At 49.0% G+C, this 17,304-nt stretch overlaps 1 protein-coding gene across 11 annotated transcripts in view; it reads right to left on the bottom strand.

The window, feature by feature from the left end:
* TEAD1 (TEA domain transcription factor 1) overlaps positions 1–17,304 on the bottom strand; it is a 261,388-nt gene that overhangs the window by 59,873 nt on the left and 184,211 nt on the right. For 4 of the 11 annotated variants that reach the window (XM_032358729.1, XM_032358726.1, XM_032358728.1 and 1 more), the window contains 5 exons: positions 15,718–15,780; positions 15,566–15,628; positions 2,327–2,338; positions 1,363–1,497; positions 229–275 (listed from right to left, as the gene is read on the bottom strand). In XM_032358729.1, the coding sequence (XP_032214620.1) occupies positions 229–275; positions 1,363–1,497; positions 2,327–2,338; positions 15,566–15,628; positions 15,718–15,780 (320 nt within the window). The remainder of the gene's footprint in view (positions 1–228; positions 276–1,362; positions 1,498–2,326; positions 2,339–15,565; positions 15,629–15,717; positions 15,781–17,304) is intronic. The other 7 variants (XM_032358733.1, XM_032358732.1, XM_032358737.1 and 4 more) reach the window with 5 other exon arrangements.

Raw genomic sequence — 17,304 nt, 5'->3', positions numbered from 1 at the left:
GGCACTAATGCTTAGGGTGCCAGCGAGCCACTTATGCCTCTCCTAGAGCAACCCAAGTCTCTCTCCTGCTCCTGGCCTCAGCGGATAATGGGAGAGGACTATGGGGTTCTCAGGTTCAATGTCTTTTCTCCTGTAAGTCCCCAGGTGGTCTGGCCCTGGGGAAACGCACCCCCAGGCTGCGCTGTGACCAGACCCTTGTTGTTCCTGCTGGCCCCTCCCTGGACTTACTCTTGTGAGGATCCTGGCTGCCCTGTTTGGATCATTCCTGGCCAGAACTGGAAGGCAAAGGTAAGAGGCATCAGGATTATGAGTTCCCAGGAAAGCACTGCTCGGGACGTCTATAGATCGCACCCCTTGCTAACGACAGCGGGCTCAGATCGTCTGTCCGCCGCAGAGTGACCCTCTCTAGACTCATATGTGGTCATCGATGTGCACAGGAGAGCACCCTGCATCCTTGGCCTAGCAGTCCTGGCTGCCCTGGCGCTCCTCCTCCAGACTAGTTGCCCTGAGGGCAGGACCAGACAGCAGCTCTCCCCTGTTCGCCTGACAGCTAGCAGAGATCCGGGCCCATGACAGGGGCTCACAGCTATTTCATCCGACTGCTTTCTACACATGCACCCACCCACCCATCCTTCTCTTCTTCCCTCCATTTGCAAATGCTCCTTGTGTGACAGTTCTGCCTCCACAGCTCACAGCACCAAGGGCCTGGCCGGCAGAGGACAAGCTCTGAGCCAGAGGCCAAGAGCTCCGAGAAGCAATGCGGACACCGCCTTCGCTGTGCGCCTCCTGGAGGCTTCAGGTGGACCCCTGCTGGACCCGCAGCCTGTGTAGAAGGAGTTGCAAAGGGAGTCACAGGGCGCTGGGTTTGAGTCCTGATGGCACCAGCCAAGATCACACCCCCTAACTCGCTTTGTTACTCAATAATCAATGAGAGGCGTTTAAGATTATTGCGAAGATGAATGAGATCATAACATTAACTTCTCAGCCCTTGCTAGGTGCACAATGAAAACGGCAATACAGTACTTTGCCCCTTTAGGGGTTAGTTCCCTTAAAGGGACCCTGAGGACACAGGAAAAGAGAGGAAGGGCCATTTAAAAAAAAAAAAAAAAAAAAAAGCAGGTGACAACCCAGAAAGGCACCAACAAAGTGATACCCAATTCCATGTCTGCGGGGACCCAGGATCCCTGCCTCCAGCTTGATCTCCCCACCCCCTCCCTCCCCCTTTTTCTCTCCAGCTCCCTCCCTCCCTCTCCCCACAGTGCAACAGGCAGCATCAGCTGACCACAGGTGGTCCCCCCACCTCCCTCACCCCCACTAACCACGCCGGCTGGGGCGGGGGGGGGAGGTAGGGTTGAGACTTACCCCCGGTGCCCCCGGAAAGGCGGGGCGTGGAATCCCAGGCAGCCCCAGCTTGTTGTGAATGGCAGTGGCCGAGACGATCTGTGCCGAGGACATGGCGGCCATGTGCTGCAGGGCCTTATCCTTGGCCGTCTGATCCTTGAAGGTGACAGTGACACACAGACTTAATACGTAACACGTGGCTACTGGGCAGCTTCAACAGGCACAGCCACGAGCACATGGACTAAATACAGAGCCACAGAAGAGGCCGGAGAAGCAAACATGCACGGATAAATAAACACAGCCAGAAGGCTAAAACACACTCAACCTACCGGAACTCTGAACCTGTAAGGAGACTACCCAGCGGCAAGATTTTTTTTAAAAAAAAGTTTTAATCCATTTTTTCAACAGAATGGGAAGCCTCTGAGAAGAGTGGTCAACGTATTTATTTTTCCAGCTTCCAAAGGGAGATTTTTCCAATTACTTAACACACTCAAGGGAAGGGGGTTCGTGGTGGGGAAGCTCTGCATTGAAGCATACAGACGGGAAGAGGGAGACAGGAGGGGGTGGTGATGGATCTGGGGTAGAACCGTCCACAGGGTGCAGGCAGGCCCCACCTTGAGCGCTGCCATGGGGCCACACTCCCAGGAGCTGCTGGAGGCATGCGAGGCCTGGGAGCCCTGGTAGACACCTGGTGGGGAGGCTCAGAAGCGGCAGGTCGGGTGGGGGACCGTGACGGGACCAAGCAGCATGCTGGCAAGGGGGGGGGGGGGTGCATGCTTTCTCAGGTACCCCCACCCACCATGGGACTAAGGCTACACGGGTTCTCTCCAGAGCCGAGGACATAGGGCACGCTACTGGGCGACTGGCTTCTCCCTTCCTGAATGGGTCTTTTCCAGAAAAGCCAAGGCTGGTAACACAAAGCTAGCCAAAAAGTCTGCCAAGCACAGCTAAAATACAGAATACTCAATGTGGTGAAAATACTTACCATGCTTGTTACCTGGATACAACAATAAACAGTTTGTTAAAAGAATTGCGGACAAAGGCAGGGGTATTTTTCTTTTTCACTTAAAAAAATATACATATTTACACAAACACACAATATGGGGTACAATAGAATGCATAGGACTATGGGTATTCTTCACATTTTAGCAAGAATGTAGGACCCAGATAACCATCTAGAAAGGCAATTACCAACCAGTCCACCCATTTCGAAAACTACTCCCACCCCCTTCAAGCTGGCTCTGCGGTTTCCTTAATGTAGAGGGAGAAACGGTCAGCCCCCCAGAGTGTGACCAATCCCAATGGTGCAGGGAGAGTTCCATGCTTGGGAAACATGTCAAAGAGCCTGGCTGCTCATGGAAGGGTCGACACAATCTCTACCAGACCCAGACTCCATCAGAACAGGAACAAAACGGTGGCACCAATGTAAAGAGAGTGGCCGCCAGAGCTGCCACTCAGAGTCAGCCAGCACATGAAGGTCAAGGGAAAGTTCAGGCTAAGACATAGTCGAGAGCTGGCTTCAGTGTGTACAGACTGACCCAAAGGGGACTCAAAAGCATGCAGAGCTACCAGAGGCTGGGCCAAATGGAGAAATGGGGGGGAAAGTCCCAGTCTACAAAATAACTACTAGGGGCTTCCAAAAAAGATCAAATTAGGTGCTCCCAGGTAGAGATACCACTTGGTCCTGTAACTGCCAGGACCACGGTGTAGGTTTTCAAAAAGCTTATTTATATTGCCCCTTGGAAAAGAGCCTTGCACTTGCATAGAATTGTACATTTTATTCATTTATCTGGCTCTCAACCAAGAAAGCAATGGCCCTCATGGAACAGCTTTTGGGGGTTGTCCAAGGTCACTGGGATCGTCCTGAAGGGCATGTGCTGCAGCGGAAGGACAGGGTGAGGGCCCAGCTTGCAGGATCCCCTGTCCCCAACAGAGTGGCTCCGGGCAATGGTGTGGAGCTTTGCTGCCTCGGGTCAGATGGCATTCCCTGAGCAGACCCCCGGCTTACTCATCTGAAAACTCTACCTACAGCTAGCTTCCTCTGTTAACGTTTTGGGGTTTTGCTTCTTTTTTTAAAGAGCTGAATCATTTCAGATACTGAGATGCCCCCGAAAGACAAATCTTGATGTCAGTGGAATAAACGGACCAGATGTGCAAATGTTCTGAAGCCCCGCAGAGCCTGACACACACAGATCTCAGTGCCAGTCAGACTAGTCCTTGCTGGTCCCTGGCCGCACCTGTCACCGGCCCCATCATCTCCACAGAGGGGGATCCAGGCCCTGATGTACAGAAAACCCGGCTCCAGTCACACAGCGCCCTGCTCTGTCAGGAGTGCCTGGACATTGATACAAACGCCCTGAGGGGTTCTTTTGGGATCCATCACCTTGTACTCCAGCCTCCAACCCACCTAACCCTGAATGAAAGGGTATAAATGCCCTCACAATGACTTCGGAGCTAACGTGCTGTCCCAGATCTAACCACAGGCGCTGTCTACCGCAAGGACCATGCTGTATCGCTTCAGGATAGGCTAGGGGAGTAGGGAAAGTGGGAGCCCAGACCTGTTGCTGGTCTGGCAGATGCAAGTTGAGGAATAACTAGGAAGAGAGCTGCGGGCTTGGCTCTATTCCGGAAGTCTGTCACGGGTCCCCGTGTTTGTGAAGCGCTGATGGCGGGGGTGACTCAGCTCCCCCAAACACAGTATGTGCCTGGGCACCCTTGGAGGGAGGGACTCGAGAATAGAAGTTGCGGTCCAAATGGAAATGAGTCTCTCACATCTCCATAGCCTGCTTTTATTCTATCAGGTGCTGGTGATATTCTCCTAGTAGCCTAGCGGCTGATGGAAAAGTTCACGAAGATGCTCACGAAAGTTTGACCCCCCCCCTTTTTTTTAAACAAGAAATCAGTCAGTGAGGAAAGGAGGAGTCCCCAGCTTTTGCTCTTTAGGTTACAGAGCTTCAGGACGGGGCCATTTCCTTTTGCTAAATAAAGTAAGGTTGGACTCTTAAAACCTTAGCATTCCAGGAGGTACCCAAATGAAACAAATGCTCCAAAGCAGGAGAGCAAATCAACTGTTCCCGTCTCCCCAACTCCCGTCGAGGAGAGCCTGGAGACGCTGCTTCACACCTGCCTCGGCGTTATGGGCTGTCTTACCTCGGGCTAGTCACTGAACCCTCTAATCTTCTTCATCTATGAAATGAAGAGTTGCCCTTTTTATTGCCCTCAAGCTCTTCTGGCTTTCTGTAAAAGCTGTTACAAGTGTACGTTCCATTTATAAGCAAATACAGCTTAATACACATAGCCAGGAAGTACTGGTGAAAAGACAGCAAGATGTTAAAATTTGGGCAGCTCTTGGCTGTCTACCCTAACAGAGAGAAAGCCAAGTGTGGAGAGGAAATTTTATCTCAAGTAGAGGTTCTTTCTGCACTTGACCTAGCTATCTGAGAATAGGCAATTTTCTGCAAATGGACTAAAATGTCTATACCCGTGATTTGCTACCTTTTGAAGTGGAGACTCTCTACCTTCTCCCTTAATAACATCTCCCCCTTTATCCAAAATACATATTTGAAAATTAAAAGGATTAATTTTTTTTTTTTTTTTTTTTTTTGTTTAAAATCTAAAGCAACACTGCAGATAATAAAGCCTGCCACTGATATCTGCAGATCGGAACCAGCTGTAGACCCACTTAATCTGAAATGGGAGAACGGAAGGATGCCGAGCTGAGAGACTTCAATGGAAGGGCCTCTAAATTGTCATTTTCAGCCAGAGATACATGCCTGGCTTTGAAGAAATTGTAACTCTAAGTGTCAGACCCGAGAAAATTGCTTCTCTGCGTCACCTGGTCTAAGACTTTGAGACATGCCACGCCATCCTCACCGCTCACCCCAAAATCAAGGGGGAAGGGAAGGCGCTGTTAATCTACCCAAATAACTGATGCTACTATGGTGAATTAAAAAATGTAGGCTACGTTTGTACACCAGGATAATTTTAACCTTCAAGGTCTTCAAACCAACATTCCTGAAATGCGGATGAGATTTACAAAGGCTGAGCACACCGTCTGATCTTGGAAAACTGTTCTGAAGTCAATACTGAGTTACTCTTAGATATACTCTTAGAAATACTCTCAGGGTGTGTGCGTCTCTACACAAGCACGCACCCACAAAAACGCTGCGTCCCAGCAAAAAGCCTGGACTACTCACACAGAGTCCTTGTTACTGATCTGAAGTCCCTCTGTCCCTAAGATGACAAAGAATGAGGCCACAAAAAGCTGAATGTTTGGTGAGTGGGGAAAGAAAAGGCAAATCTCCTTTTTCCTAAGGAACCCTAAGTCATGCCCATGACCTAAAGTGTGGAAAGTATTTATGGAGCAGGAAACATGGGGGGTTGCTGAGAACAAATGGCCTATCTGAGCGGAGAATAAGAGCAAATAAAGCACCGTACCGGGGACACAGGTCTCTCTCTGTGTTCTTCCCTGTCCAGTTTCTGGCACGCCATGCCGTCAATGGCCTCACCCCCTCGGCCACACGGGGTCCAGCAGGCTGTGTCATACATAAACTCCTCAGCCTGAAGCCTTTCAAACGGTTATAGTCTCCTAGTAAACAGCCTTTCACACGTTACGAAGCAGAGCATGGCGGCTCCTCTGCCTCTGGGCTCCTCAGACTGCCTCCTTGTTACGGTTTCAATGTGCCTCATGCTTGGGAAGTGTCTACATGACACGTGACAGGAAGGCAGCCACATCAGAAATGCACATGGCTAGAGCAGTGTGCGGCTCCAACTCCAGGACGTTTCACGGATCAGCCTCCAGACGGGACGGGAGTCTTACTCCCACGTCCCTCTGCCTCCTCAGTGTTCAATTATCCCTAGGAACCAACTATCTCGTCATCTTCCGGCACTAATCATCAACCAATTTTAAAGACGCTATGAAAAGGGTTACGAGCCTGCGTGTGCCATATGATAGCTGTTACACAGTTAGTAAACAGCTTACAAAATCAACCTACTCCGAAGACCTTGCTCAGGAAGCATCACTTTAAAACGTAAGGACTCCAGCCCACTTCATTCACAGGGAAGCCCACCAACACAGGAGGAGGAATCCTAACGTTGTAAAAAGACCAGGGATTCAAAAACTCTGCATAGCCCTTACATGCTTTTCCCCAAATATACTTTTCCCAGCACTGCAAATATATAACACAAGAGAGAAAAGATAGCAATTTGCTTGCAAAATCACTTTTTCAAAGAAAAGACAGAACAAAGACCACTCTTCTAGAAAGATGCTCGCAGATGCTGTTTCTTGTCTTGCGCTATGAGGGTTCACATGACCTCTGCAGTTATTAGCGCTGGTCCCTGAGCAGACAGACATCACAAAACTCTGTGATGGTTTGGGAGAAAAGATGGAGGGCACTTGAATTTTTCTAGCCATGATCTCTCATTTGCTTATTATTAGTGAAAGCAGGAGTAAATACAAAAGCGGGCTACTCCGGTCAGGCAACGGCTAATGCCAAGAAGGGAAGGCACATTCACACTTCTCCTGACTTCCCAATGTAATGAGTAGCAATTAATTCATCTTATTGTATTTCCAAATGCCAAAGACTCCATTCACATCAAAGAAAAATTTTTCAAGGCTTTTACCATTGTTCATTTTTAAATGTACTAAGCTATATTTAGTATTTTATAATTGTCAATAGTGTTTCCTTTAATTCCGATGTGGGGCTCAGCATTGTTAAAGATTATAGATGAGGACCCAGGTGATTTGTAGGTGTGCCTGAGGACTCTCCCAGGAAGCCCGGCACTTAGGTCAGCTACTAGGTCTGGGTGCTAGGGTCGGGAGCAGGGAGCACCCTTCTGACCACAGGCCCTTTTCCCCTGGGAGACAACAGCAAGGGGCAAGAAGTCAATCTCCCAAGAAGCCAGAGGAACCCATGCCTACAGCAGGCTCAAGTTTGCCTCCAGACTGAGTTATCAGCTCCCACCACTCATTTGCCCTGTTTAATGCAAACATGCATGAAGAGGGGGTTCTGCTGAGGGAGACAACATGGAAGCATCCTAAGTCAGGGAAATGAGCCCCCATCCTTGACCGGCATTCTTTGGGGAGACAGCATGCCACTATGCTGAGAGTTCGGGCTTTGGTGCCAGCTGGCCATGGGATCAAATTCAGACTTGTGACCTTGGGTGAGTCACCTGGCCGTTCTAAGCATCGGCCTCCTCATTTCTAAAATGAGGACAAGAACACCCACCTTCAGGCCTGCTTTGGGAACTGTGTTAAGCACTCCACAGGGCGCCCGCAGCCTTGCCTTTTGGGGAACTTGGGAGTCTAACGGGGCCCAAGTGACCAGAAAGCCTTAGAAGCCCCGGTCCTCATTCCATAACCTTTCAGCACCATGTTCCTCTCGGGTACTGTCTACACTGGAGGCCTGCTAATAATGGGATATCTCTAGGAAGGAATACAAGGAGAGAATGAGGCTGTTTCTGTTGCCCTGAAAAAGCAAACCTAGTTCTGCTCGGTTCATACAGAAAGGGACACGCATCAGTCCCCCAGTTTACACCGGGAGCCCTGGATCACCACTGGTGAGTGGTTCTAATTCCATCACACCCAAGCACGAGAAATTTCTGGTCTCCAGTCTCAGCTTTAACTCACTTAAATTAGAAACAAGGTAGGGAAAATATCGATGGGGAGAGAGGGTGCACTTCAGAATGCAAAAGAACCCCGTGAAGGTCGGCAGATGCCAGGAGAGGCAGCACATCATTTCCCGAATGCCACAGGCAGGCCCAGTGTCTGGTGCTGGTGCGGAGCCCGAGGAGGGGGTCGTCTCAGGCTTCTTGGGCCCAGTGACCATGGACAGCCAATGCCTGAAGGAACAGAGGGGCTCAGGGGGCCGTAGGGAGCACCCGTGGATGAAGCAAAGCATGTGTCCCATGTGGACGGGCCCATTCCTGGCTGGAACCAGTGGTGACACCACTGGGAAGGGGCAGTGTGGATGGTGGCAATGCCCCAGCAAAGCTCCTGAACTCTTTGTGAGAATTAAATCAGCGGTCTGAACTTTAAGCTCTCTGCTTATTGGAAGGAACGGCAGACTGGAAAGAATGGCTTGTTCAGAAATCAAATCACAAAAGGCCAGCAGGGCGAGAATGAAGAAAACAGCCCCGGAGAGCACATGCAGCTCGTACATTAGTCACCAACGACTGGACACAAGCGGACCATCTCAGGCCTTTCCCGGCATGACGCAATGTCAGCAAGTGCGGGCTTTTCCTCGGCGTGAGCCCGGAGCTTGACACAAACACGTCTGCTGCCCGAGATGTATTCCCGCTGAGGTTAGGGCAGAATGAAGACCTCCTTTCCTCGGGGTCCCATCGGGACCTGTATACTCCCCCAAACGCACTCCACACAAGGGGTCTAGTCCATCCTCTCAGGAGGATGGCGGTCCACGGCGTGGCGGCGGCCTGCAGGGCGCCCTTCTGCCGCTGTGAGGAAAGGGAGGCCTCTGGGCAGGGATGGACCCACCTCCCAAGGCAACGGAACACAACGAGATAGACACTCAGAGCAGGAAACTCAAAGTAGGAGCTCTGAGTAGCACAGAAAGACGGCTTCCTGTGTGGACGACACATCTGCATTCGTTCTAGGGGCTGGGATATTCAATCCCCGGAGCTTAAAAAAAATAGTAAGAAGAGCTAATGGCCTCTTGGTCCATTCATAGTGAGCGAAATCATTGAAAGGCAGGAATAGTTCCGAGAGTTGCTGCCCAGTGTTCAGACCATACCACACCTGGTCTTCTCGGACTGCGGGGCCGGAGATGGCAGTGAGGGGGAGACCAGGGGAAGCGAAACTGTGACAGGGGACACCACCGCAGACGCAGCTGGTGACACAGGGGCCAAAGCAGGGAAGTATGCATCCCTGGAATTCCTCAACGCCCGTTGCACAGACCCAGAGGTGGCCGGCACGCTGTAGCTGCACGGCTGCATCTTCTACCTTAGAACCAGAACCGGGCCTAGTTACGAAGCCCCGAGTCACCGAAGAACGACTTCGTGCCTGGAGAGCCGTGGGCCACAAGGATTCTGTCGGGGTAGGGGCCACAACATGGCACGCCCAACATCAAGACAGGATGCCCTCCAAGCGAAGCTTTATTTCCGACCAGGAGTTAGCACCCTCATGTGTCTCTTAAGGCACTTTGGTCAAAAAGATTAAAGCAAAAAACCTGCAAAATCTATGTTTAATGTCCAAATTTCCGGCCTGCTGGCCACAAATGCCTTGCATTTCCTTAAACCATCTTAGAAGGCTCTTGAATCTCAACTGCACTCTGGGGCCCCCTTCACCCCTTCTCCCTACCCTACTGTCCCAGTTTCTCTGCTCCTGGTTCTTCATCTCTTTGCACCAGGCCTCGACCACTTCACCGTTCCCTCCATCTGCTCGCCCCTGGCATCCCTCCCTTATGGCTACAGTTTGTGTCCAAGGTCAACCCAAGTTGTTGGTCAAGTCTATCTTGGCTTAGGCTGCTATACATCGTAGAGAAAGTCTCATGTTGGTAGCACTGGATTTAGCACAAACTCAGAGTAAATGATGAACTAAAAACCTAGATTCATTTCAGGACAGGGCAAAAGGAGAAAACAGTTTTCAGTGGATTTACTTTCTTAGGGAAGTAAGAGGCAAGGAAAGGTACTGTTGATGGGGAGTGGGGAGAAGAGGGAGATTGAGACTGGCTGGGGAAGGGAGTTGGGGAGAGGAAATTAGGAAAAGTAAGAATAATGGATTGCCATTTGATTCATTCCACTGGAAAAAAAAACTATTAAAGGAAAAATGGCCTAATGAACATGATCATTTCTGCTTGGTATGAACATAAATATAGCACTTCTCTGCACTTTTTAACTTCGTTGTATTTAAAATGTCGCAACCCTGGGCGCCTGGGTGGCTCAGTGGTTAAGCCGCTGCCTTCGGCTCAGGTCATGATCTCAGGGTCCTGGAATCGAGTCCCGCATCGGGCTCTCTGCTCAGCAGGGAGCCTGCTTCCTCCTCTCTCTCTCTCTGCCTGCCTCTCTGCCTACTTGTGATCTCTCTCTGTCAAATAAATAAATAAAATCTTTAAAATGTCGCAACCCAAATTCAGAGTTCATTTTGATGTAATTTTGATAGTGAATGGCTATGACTTTAAGAGAACCCGACCTTCGAAAACCTAGTTCCATGCTGCTACTGAAAAGTTTTGGTGTACACTTTTCAGACTCAGTACACATTTCAGACTCAGTAAGGACAGGAGTTTGAAACAGAAATAATCTATTCTTCAAAAACACTGAGGAAGGAAGAGTTCACGGCAGCCCCAGCGGACTGGCGTGGGAACCAGCCGTGGGGAGGGGAAGCGCTAATGTGAGCCACTGAGCTGCGCCCCGGGAGGGGGTGTGTGTGTGGCTGCCCTGTCTAGGCCCTCACTGCTCTCTCAGCACCCCCTGCATTAGGCTCCCTGCCTCCAGCTCTGCCTCCCTCTTGGCCATCCCTCTGAAAACAGTGGGAGAGAGCTTTCCAAAGCTTAAGTGTGAGTGCTTCGCACACGCTCCCCAAGGCCAGGAGGTGACCACCTCACCCTCCCATAGATGACCCAGGACCCTGTTAGGTTCCTCCAGTCTCGTTCCCATCCCATGCCTCCAAGTAATGGTGTTCTTGGTGATTCCCCAAACACCCCCATATCTCGAGGGAACTGTCTGCCTTCCTGAGTGCCCACTTCTGCTGGCACCCCCTCCAATGAGGCTTTCCTTACTTCTCCCACACTCAGAACCACCCACTCTTTTCCATTGCAGTCCCCCAGCTGTGGGACAATCTACTGGAAGCCTCGTGTTTCTCCCAAATGTGGCCAAAAGCAACATAAAAGCTTAGTGGTCCTCAAGAACAGACACTCTGCATATTTGACTCTCTAAGCCCAATATCTGCTCAAGGGTCTAGAACACACTGGATTCTCAATGAAAAGTTTGCTGGAGTGAATTAATCACTTCTGTGCTTTATAAAGCTTGAATCTTTGTGGAAATCTTAAACTTTCCCCCAAAACAAATTTTGTTATAAAAATTAAAATTAGGGGCGCCTGGGTGGTACAGTCAGTTAAGCATCTGCCTTCAGCTCCGTTATGATCCCACGGTCCTGGGATCAAGTCCCACATCGGGCTCTCTGCTCAATAGGGAGTTGGTTTCTCCCTCTCCCTCTGTGCTCTATCTCAAATAAATATATAAAATCTTTTTTAAAAAAGTTAAGATTAAAGCCCACACATTTGGGGGCAAATATGGCTCATGAACAAGCACTCTGAGAACTGCTTCTGCAATTAGCAGAAGCCTAAAGCCAACCTTTGCAACTTATTTTAAATAGATTTTCAAGGGCTGGACTGTGACACGGGAATGACCATTCTCTCCATGAGTATGTTTTCTTCAGAGGAATATGGCAGAGCCTCCTGCAGGGCACACACTGTCCTGTAGAGGCTGCAGGAACAGCTAAGAGGAAGTCACCTCCTTGTCCCTTTGCCTCAAGCAGGGTGGTGGTTTTCAAACCTTATTCAGTGGAACAGCCAAAGAGGCCATTGCTAAAGATAAAAGAGCATGAGCTTCGGTCAAAACAGCATTTACTCATTTGGGGGTGCCTGGGTGGCACAGTCTGTTAGGTGTCTGACTCTTGGTTTTGGCTCAGGTCCTGATCTTAGGGTTGTGAGATCAAGCCCTGTGCCAGGCTCCAGATTCTACTTGGAGTTCACTTCTGATTCCCTCTCTCTCTCGCTCTCCCTCGGGCCCTCCTGCTCCTGCTCTATCAAATAAATAAATCTTTGAAAAGAAAAAGAAAAAGAGTGTTTACTCATTTATATATTAAATGTTTTGACTAAGATTTCAGTCTGAAGTATGAGTTTGTGGCTTAAAAAAGGCTGGAAAGTGACTAGCCTCAAGGACTCTAGCACACCCTTCCCTGGGAATGAGAAGGGGGGGGGGGGGCGTTCTAGGCATTTGGGCTCACGTGGAGGCCACACTTGGCAGTGGTCCTAGGTCTGAGCAAACCACCTTTTTTCAACTCCAAGGGAGGACCAAGAGATGAAGCTTGGCTTCATTCTTCAAAGGAGGGCTACAGGCCTCCGTCCACCACCAGAGAATAGAAATCCTTGACTTGTAAGCATATGGTCAAGTGACCAGTGGCAGGCTGAGGTTGGCAGGCAGGGACAGGTCCTGAAGTGGCCAGGCAGCAGCCACCTTCCCTCCAGGAGGCCTTGCCACATCTTCTCAGGCAAACCACATCTCTGTGAAATCTTGATACTTCCTGCCCCCCCTCCCCGCCCCGCATCGCCCACCCAGAAGCTACTCTCATCGCCTTCTGGGATGACTTCCGCCTTCTGTGGCAACTTTATCTCGTTAGTTCGTGTGGGAGGCCAAGATGGAGGCTATGAGCCTGACCCCACAACGAACTCAACCGGGAGCCTCAGCCCTGCCTCCCATAGATGCGCTGTTAAGACTCCAGAGCTGAATGGGGGAGCACAGAGAAACAGGTGCCATCAACCTCTCCTACAGGACCACCTCCCGGGTACAGCTGGTCAGGAAGGTTAGGGAAGGTGTCTCTAATGTCAAACCCATGGACAGTGAAGGTGGAACCCTCTCTGCAGGCAGGCGACAGCTGGTCCCATGCTCCTGGACTGTCCTAACGTCCTCTGAGTGGTGACACAGCAGCTCTGTGGCTAGGACCTCACTGCCCTGAGTTATGGGTGACTGCCACAGGGTCAGGCACACACGAAGCGTACACCTGGACCAAGGGCTAGAAGTTAAAAATTCACCTTGCTTCTAAAAGGTGGGCACCGAGGAAAAGATCCGTAGCAAGAGCTACATGCCCAGCTCCAAGGGACATGAGGGGTGACACGGGACTATGCCGGCACGAAGCCTTCTGGTTAAAAACCGTCTCCCACCTCCACTGGACACAGCCCCGCCTGAAAGAGCAGGCGTTATGATTCAGAAAGAGCTGAGTTCAAATCCTGACAGTGACATGTGCTAGGCTTGGGGAGCTCCGGGCACATCAATTAAACTCCTAGAACCCTGGTTTCCTCAGTGTTACTCCTTAAACTCTCAATAATGGGACTGCCTTGGCAGCGAGCTCAGTGGAAAGACCGTCCAAGAGGCGCTCAGCACACTTGACTCCTGTCTTTGCATTCCCATCACCACGCGGCACGTCCCTAGGATTCCCTCCACGTTTGTTCTTGGCTCTGTCTGCTAACACTCACCATCCCACAGTGCCCTGTACTTCCAACTCCCATTTCCACGGCCAGCTCTGTGAATAGGGGGTTGACTGTTCAATGCCCACCATGATGAACGCTATGCCCGGAACGCTCAACGGGTATTAGCTGACTGGAAGAACAAAGGCCTCCCTCCTTCCAAGAATAATGTGGCAGGGAGGAAGGCAAGTAAATGCAAGAAGATGCAGGTGGCTCTCAGAGCTCAAAGGCTGAGCTGGTTGCTACCCGACCACCCCTGTTTCTGCCTCCTCCTTGGGTCTGCCCCCCAAGCAGACTGGGCCAAGGCTGAAAGGAGGGGGCGAGCCACCTTTTCTTATTCTGGAAGAACAAACATAGATACAGCCATGTGTTTGGGGGTACACGTATGTATAAAGTATTGGTAAACTGTTTCCGCCGAGGAAGACTCTTCAGGTTCCCAAATGAGAAAAAGAGCCCTTCCCGCATCCCATGGGGATTCCCTTCTGGACAGGAGAGCTTTGTTTGTCATGTACAGGGCTTCTGGTCCAGGGCGGTGGGTAGGGGTAGGGGCAGCAGGAACCACACGGATGGTAGAGAAATAGAGCAATTCATAACATCGCAGATGGGAACACAAAATTGATGTCTATAAACTTCTTTTGTACATCATTAATTCGTTAGCGCAGAGAAACCAGAAACAGAGTCAGAACTTGAGCAAACACTGGGGTAGTTGCATCCACATAGAGAGGACGGCACCCTTGGTTAAAAAGCAGGATCTATGAGGTTATCTTAGTCTTCCAACTAACTGCTCAGCCAGTGCAGCTAAAAGCCAGCCACCATCAGCCACACGTGCGAGCGAGCAAGCATGCTGCCCACTGCAGAGGGCCACCAAGTGCTCCTTCCTGGTCACTAGTGCTGTTCCGCAGCCAGCCTTGTTGGCATAAAAGAAAAAAAAATTGGGAGGACTTTGGGAATGATCCCAGTGTCGACCATTCGGTGCTGTGAAATCACACTTTGTTCTTTAGGTTTAGTACAAAAACAAATTTAATTAATGTATGGGGAAAATCAGAACGGAACAACCACGAAAAAGGTAAGTGGGAAAGGCAATGACATGGGCTACAAACTCATTTTTATTAGAAAGGAAAGCACTTCTGTGCAAACTATAATCCCTCCATATTTCTAAAATAGGGCATTATGGGGAAAAAAAAGTCATTTATGTTTTACTGTAAATCTTGGAAGGGGAGAAAATAAGGAGAACTTGCATTTTAAAACTCTCAGTGCCTCTGTTTATTCCGGCAAAATATATTTTCAGAGACTGGAAAATCAGACACCCGTAAAGAACAATTAAATTCACATATAAATGGAATTGCAAACATGGATTTCATTGAGAGCTTTCCCATCTCTAAGATCTTTTTTTTTAAGGCCTCACCTCAATTTATTTTTTTTTTCCAAGTAACAGAGCCGTACATTTAAAAAAACAGTATTGAGCAATATGGAAGAAATCTGGCAGAAAATCCTCTCTGTGTTGAAAGAACACATGAAAAATTACATGAAAAAGACGTGTCTTTCGTTAAGTATTCTTTAAAATAAATGAAGAGCGTAAAAAAACTTCTAACTATTCTTTTAAAGTAATTTCATGGTAACTACTCTGGAAGTTGATTCTTATTTTATTTATTTGCTATTTCTACAATAACTTGGTGTCTCTGGACTTTTCTTCCCCCCTCTCGTAGCCCAGGGCTGTTTGGTGGACATGTGAAGGTTAAAAAAAAATCATGTTTCTGTGCTGAAAAGTTATCAAGACCAGCTCTCTGCTGCATTTGCATTGTTATTAGGGACACACACACACACACACACACACACACACACACACACTGAGCTTAATGTGAGGCTAGTACAGAAAGAGAGATTAGACACAAAAGAAATGTAAACAGCTCTCACATGCGAGGAAACTAGGTTACGAGAATCCCAGCACCAGGCATTCACCAGTCACCATGGAAAACAGGAAGTGAGATGCATAGCAACCACAAGCCAAAAAGCAGGAAAGCGCATACCTTTAGCTTGGAATGAAAATCACGAGATTTCCTTCTGGCAAGAACCTGAATGTGACTAGACACCTGCAGGGTAGGGGAAGGGAGGAAAACAAAGGAAAAGCCTGTAACCATGGAGATGAAAAGCCCCCTACAACTGGGCAAGCCAGACGTACCTTAATGGCGGCTTGAATTTCTCGAACTTTCTTTCTTGCTAAGACCTGTATATGACTAGACACCTACATTGTTCGGGTTTATGAGGGGAAACAAAACAAAACAAAACAAAACAAAAAAAGGAAATCAAATATAAAATCGCTACTCCTTGGGAGGGTTCTGGGGTGGGGGGTGGGGGGGAGGTTATTTGCATCTCAACAAAGCTCTGCAGTTAGGAGTACACAGTCCCAGCCAGACACCAAGCCCCCAGCGCTGTTCTAAGCTTTTCAGACTGGGTCATCACTGCAGTGACTTGATTCAGGATGAAAGTTAGGCTGCTCTTAGTTTTCTCACCAGGGGGAAATCACGGGCACGGGATGAGAGAGGGAGAGTGGAGTTGTTTTCTTTATGAAATTTAAAAGGTGGGGCTAGAGGTAAATGAAAATATTTATAGCTTCTCAGTATCAGGAGGGAAAATCCCTTCTTCTCAATTTAGAAGAGACTATCCATAAATTAGCACATTCTGCAGAATCAAAAAGCTGAAGCTGTCGGTTATATTCTGATCTCATTAAGAGCTCTGGATTCTGTAGCAAATGTTAAAATAATACTGACATGTAAATTAGATCTCAAAGAGAAATGGAAAGACCCAGTTAGCAGAGCAATTTTTTTTTTTTGCCCTTATAAATATCTTTAATCCTTCCACTCTTCTGGATATTGACTGGGCGCCAAGTGGATTTGCATATTATTACAAAGCGAAAAGTGTGAATACAGCCAGCCAGCCATCCTGTTAAAAATCTGGGTTGAAAACCACACGATTTGCTGAACAACAAATTCACATTGGAGAGGTATCACCAACGGCTGCCTAAAAACATCCCCAGGACGCCGGGGTGTGGAAAGCCAGCCAAGCCCAGCTTCTGAAACACAACGATTCCACTGGGTAAACAAATTTGCATCTCTTTCAGCGGGACTTGGTTAAATTTAGAAGAGTCCCCCAGTGAAGGGCTTGGGCACATGACCAGAGCTCCTAGACTAGCAGACAGCTCAGGTCCAAGGCTTTCAGCATGTTGGGAATTAGATCTGTCTGTTTCAGAAATTCAGAACCTTCCATTTAAAAGTTCAGCGACTCAGACTGAGAAAGGTGGTTATTTTATTTCAAATACTCTGCTGACTCTAAAAACAGGATTTAGGGTAATAAAAGATCCTTTTATCTTTCAGTTTCAATGATTTTTTTTTCCAATTTGTTTTTTGTTGTTGTTGTTGTTGTTGTTGTTGTTGTTGTTGTTGTTGTTGTTTTTAAGTACAGAGAAGCAGGAACTCCCCCATCTCTTCACCCCTCCATCCGGCTCCTGCTTTCACTTGTTCTCATCCGAGTTCTGTTCTCACGTGATTCTCTGACTTGCTGAGGGCCTCTGTCCACTGCTGGGGCGGGGGGGTGGGGGTGGGGGGACATCCACTGAACAGACAATGCCCCTGCCTCTGTGCACTGGCAGGAGGCCACAGCCCTCTGTGCTGACTCAGCAACCAGGCTCCTGGCGGGGGCACATGGAAGCATTCCTGGGGAAAAGCTCTCCCCGCTGTAAACACTCATGAAAACAACTCATCATGGAGCA

The sequence above is a fragment of the Mustela erminea genome, chromosome 9 (genome assembly GCF_009829155.1).
Source record: "Mustela erminea isolate mMusErm1 chromosome 9, mMusErm1.Pri, whole genome shotgun sequence".
NCBI classification, from domain to species: Eukaryota; Metazoa; Chordata; class Mammalia; order Carnivora; family Mustelidae; genus Mustela; species Mustela erminea.
Note: the sequence above shows the minus strand (reverse complement) of the source record. Positions and strands in the feature narration are given on the sequence as shown.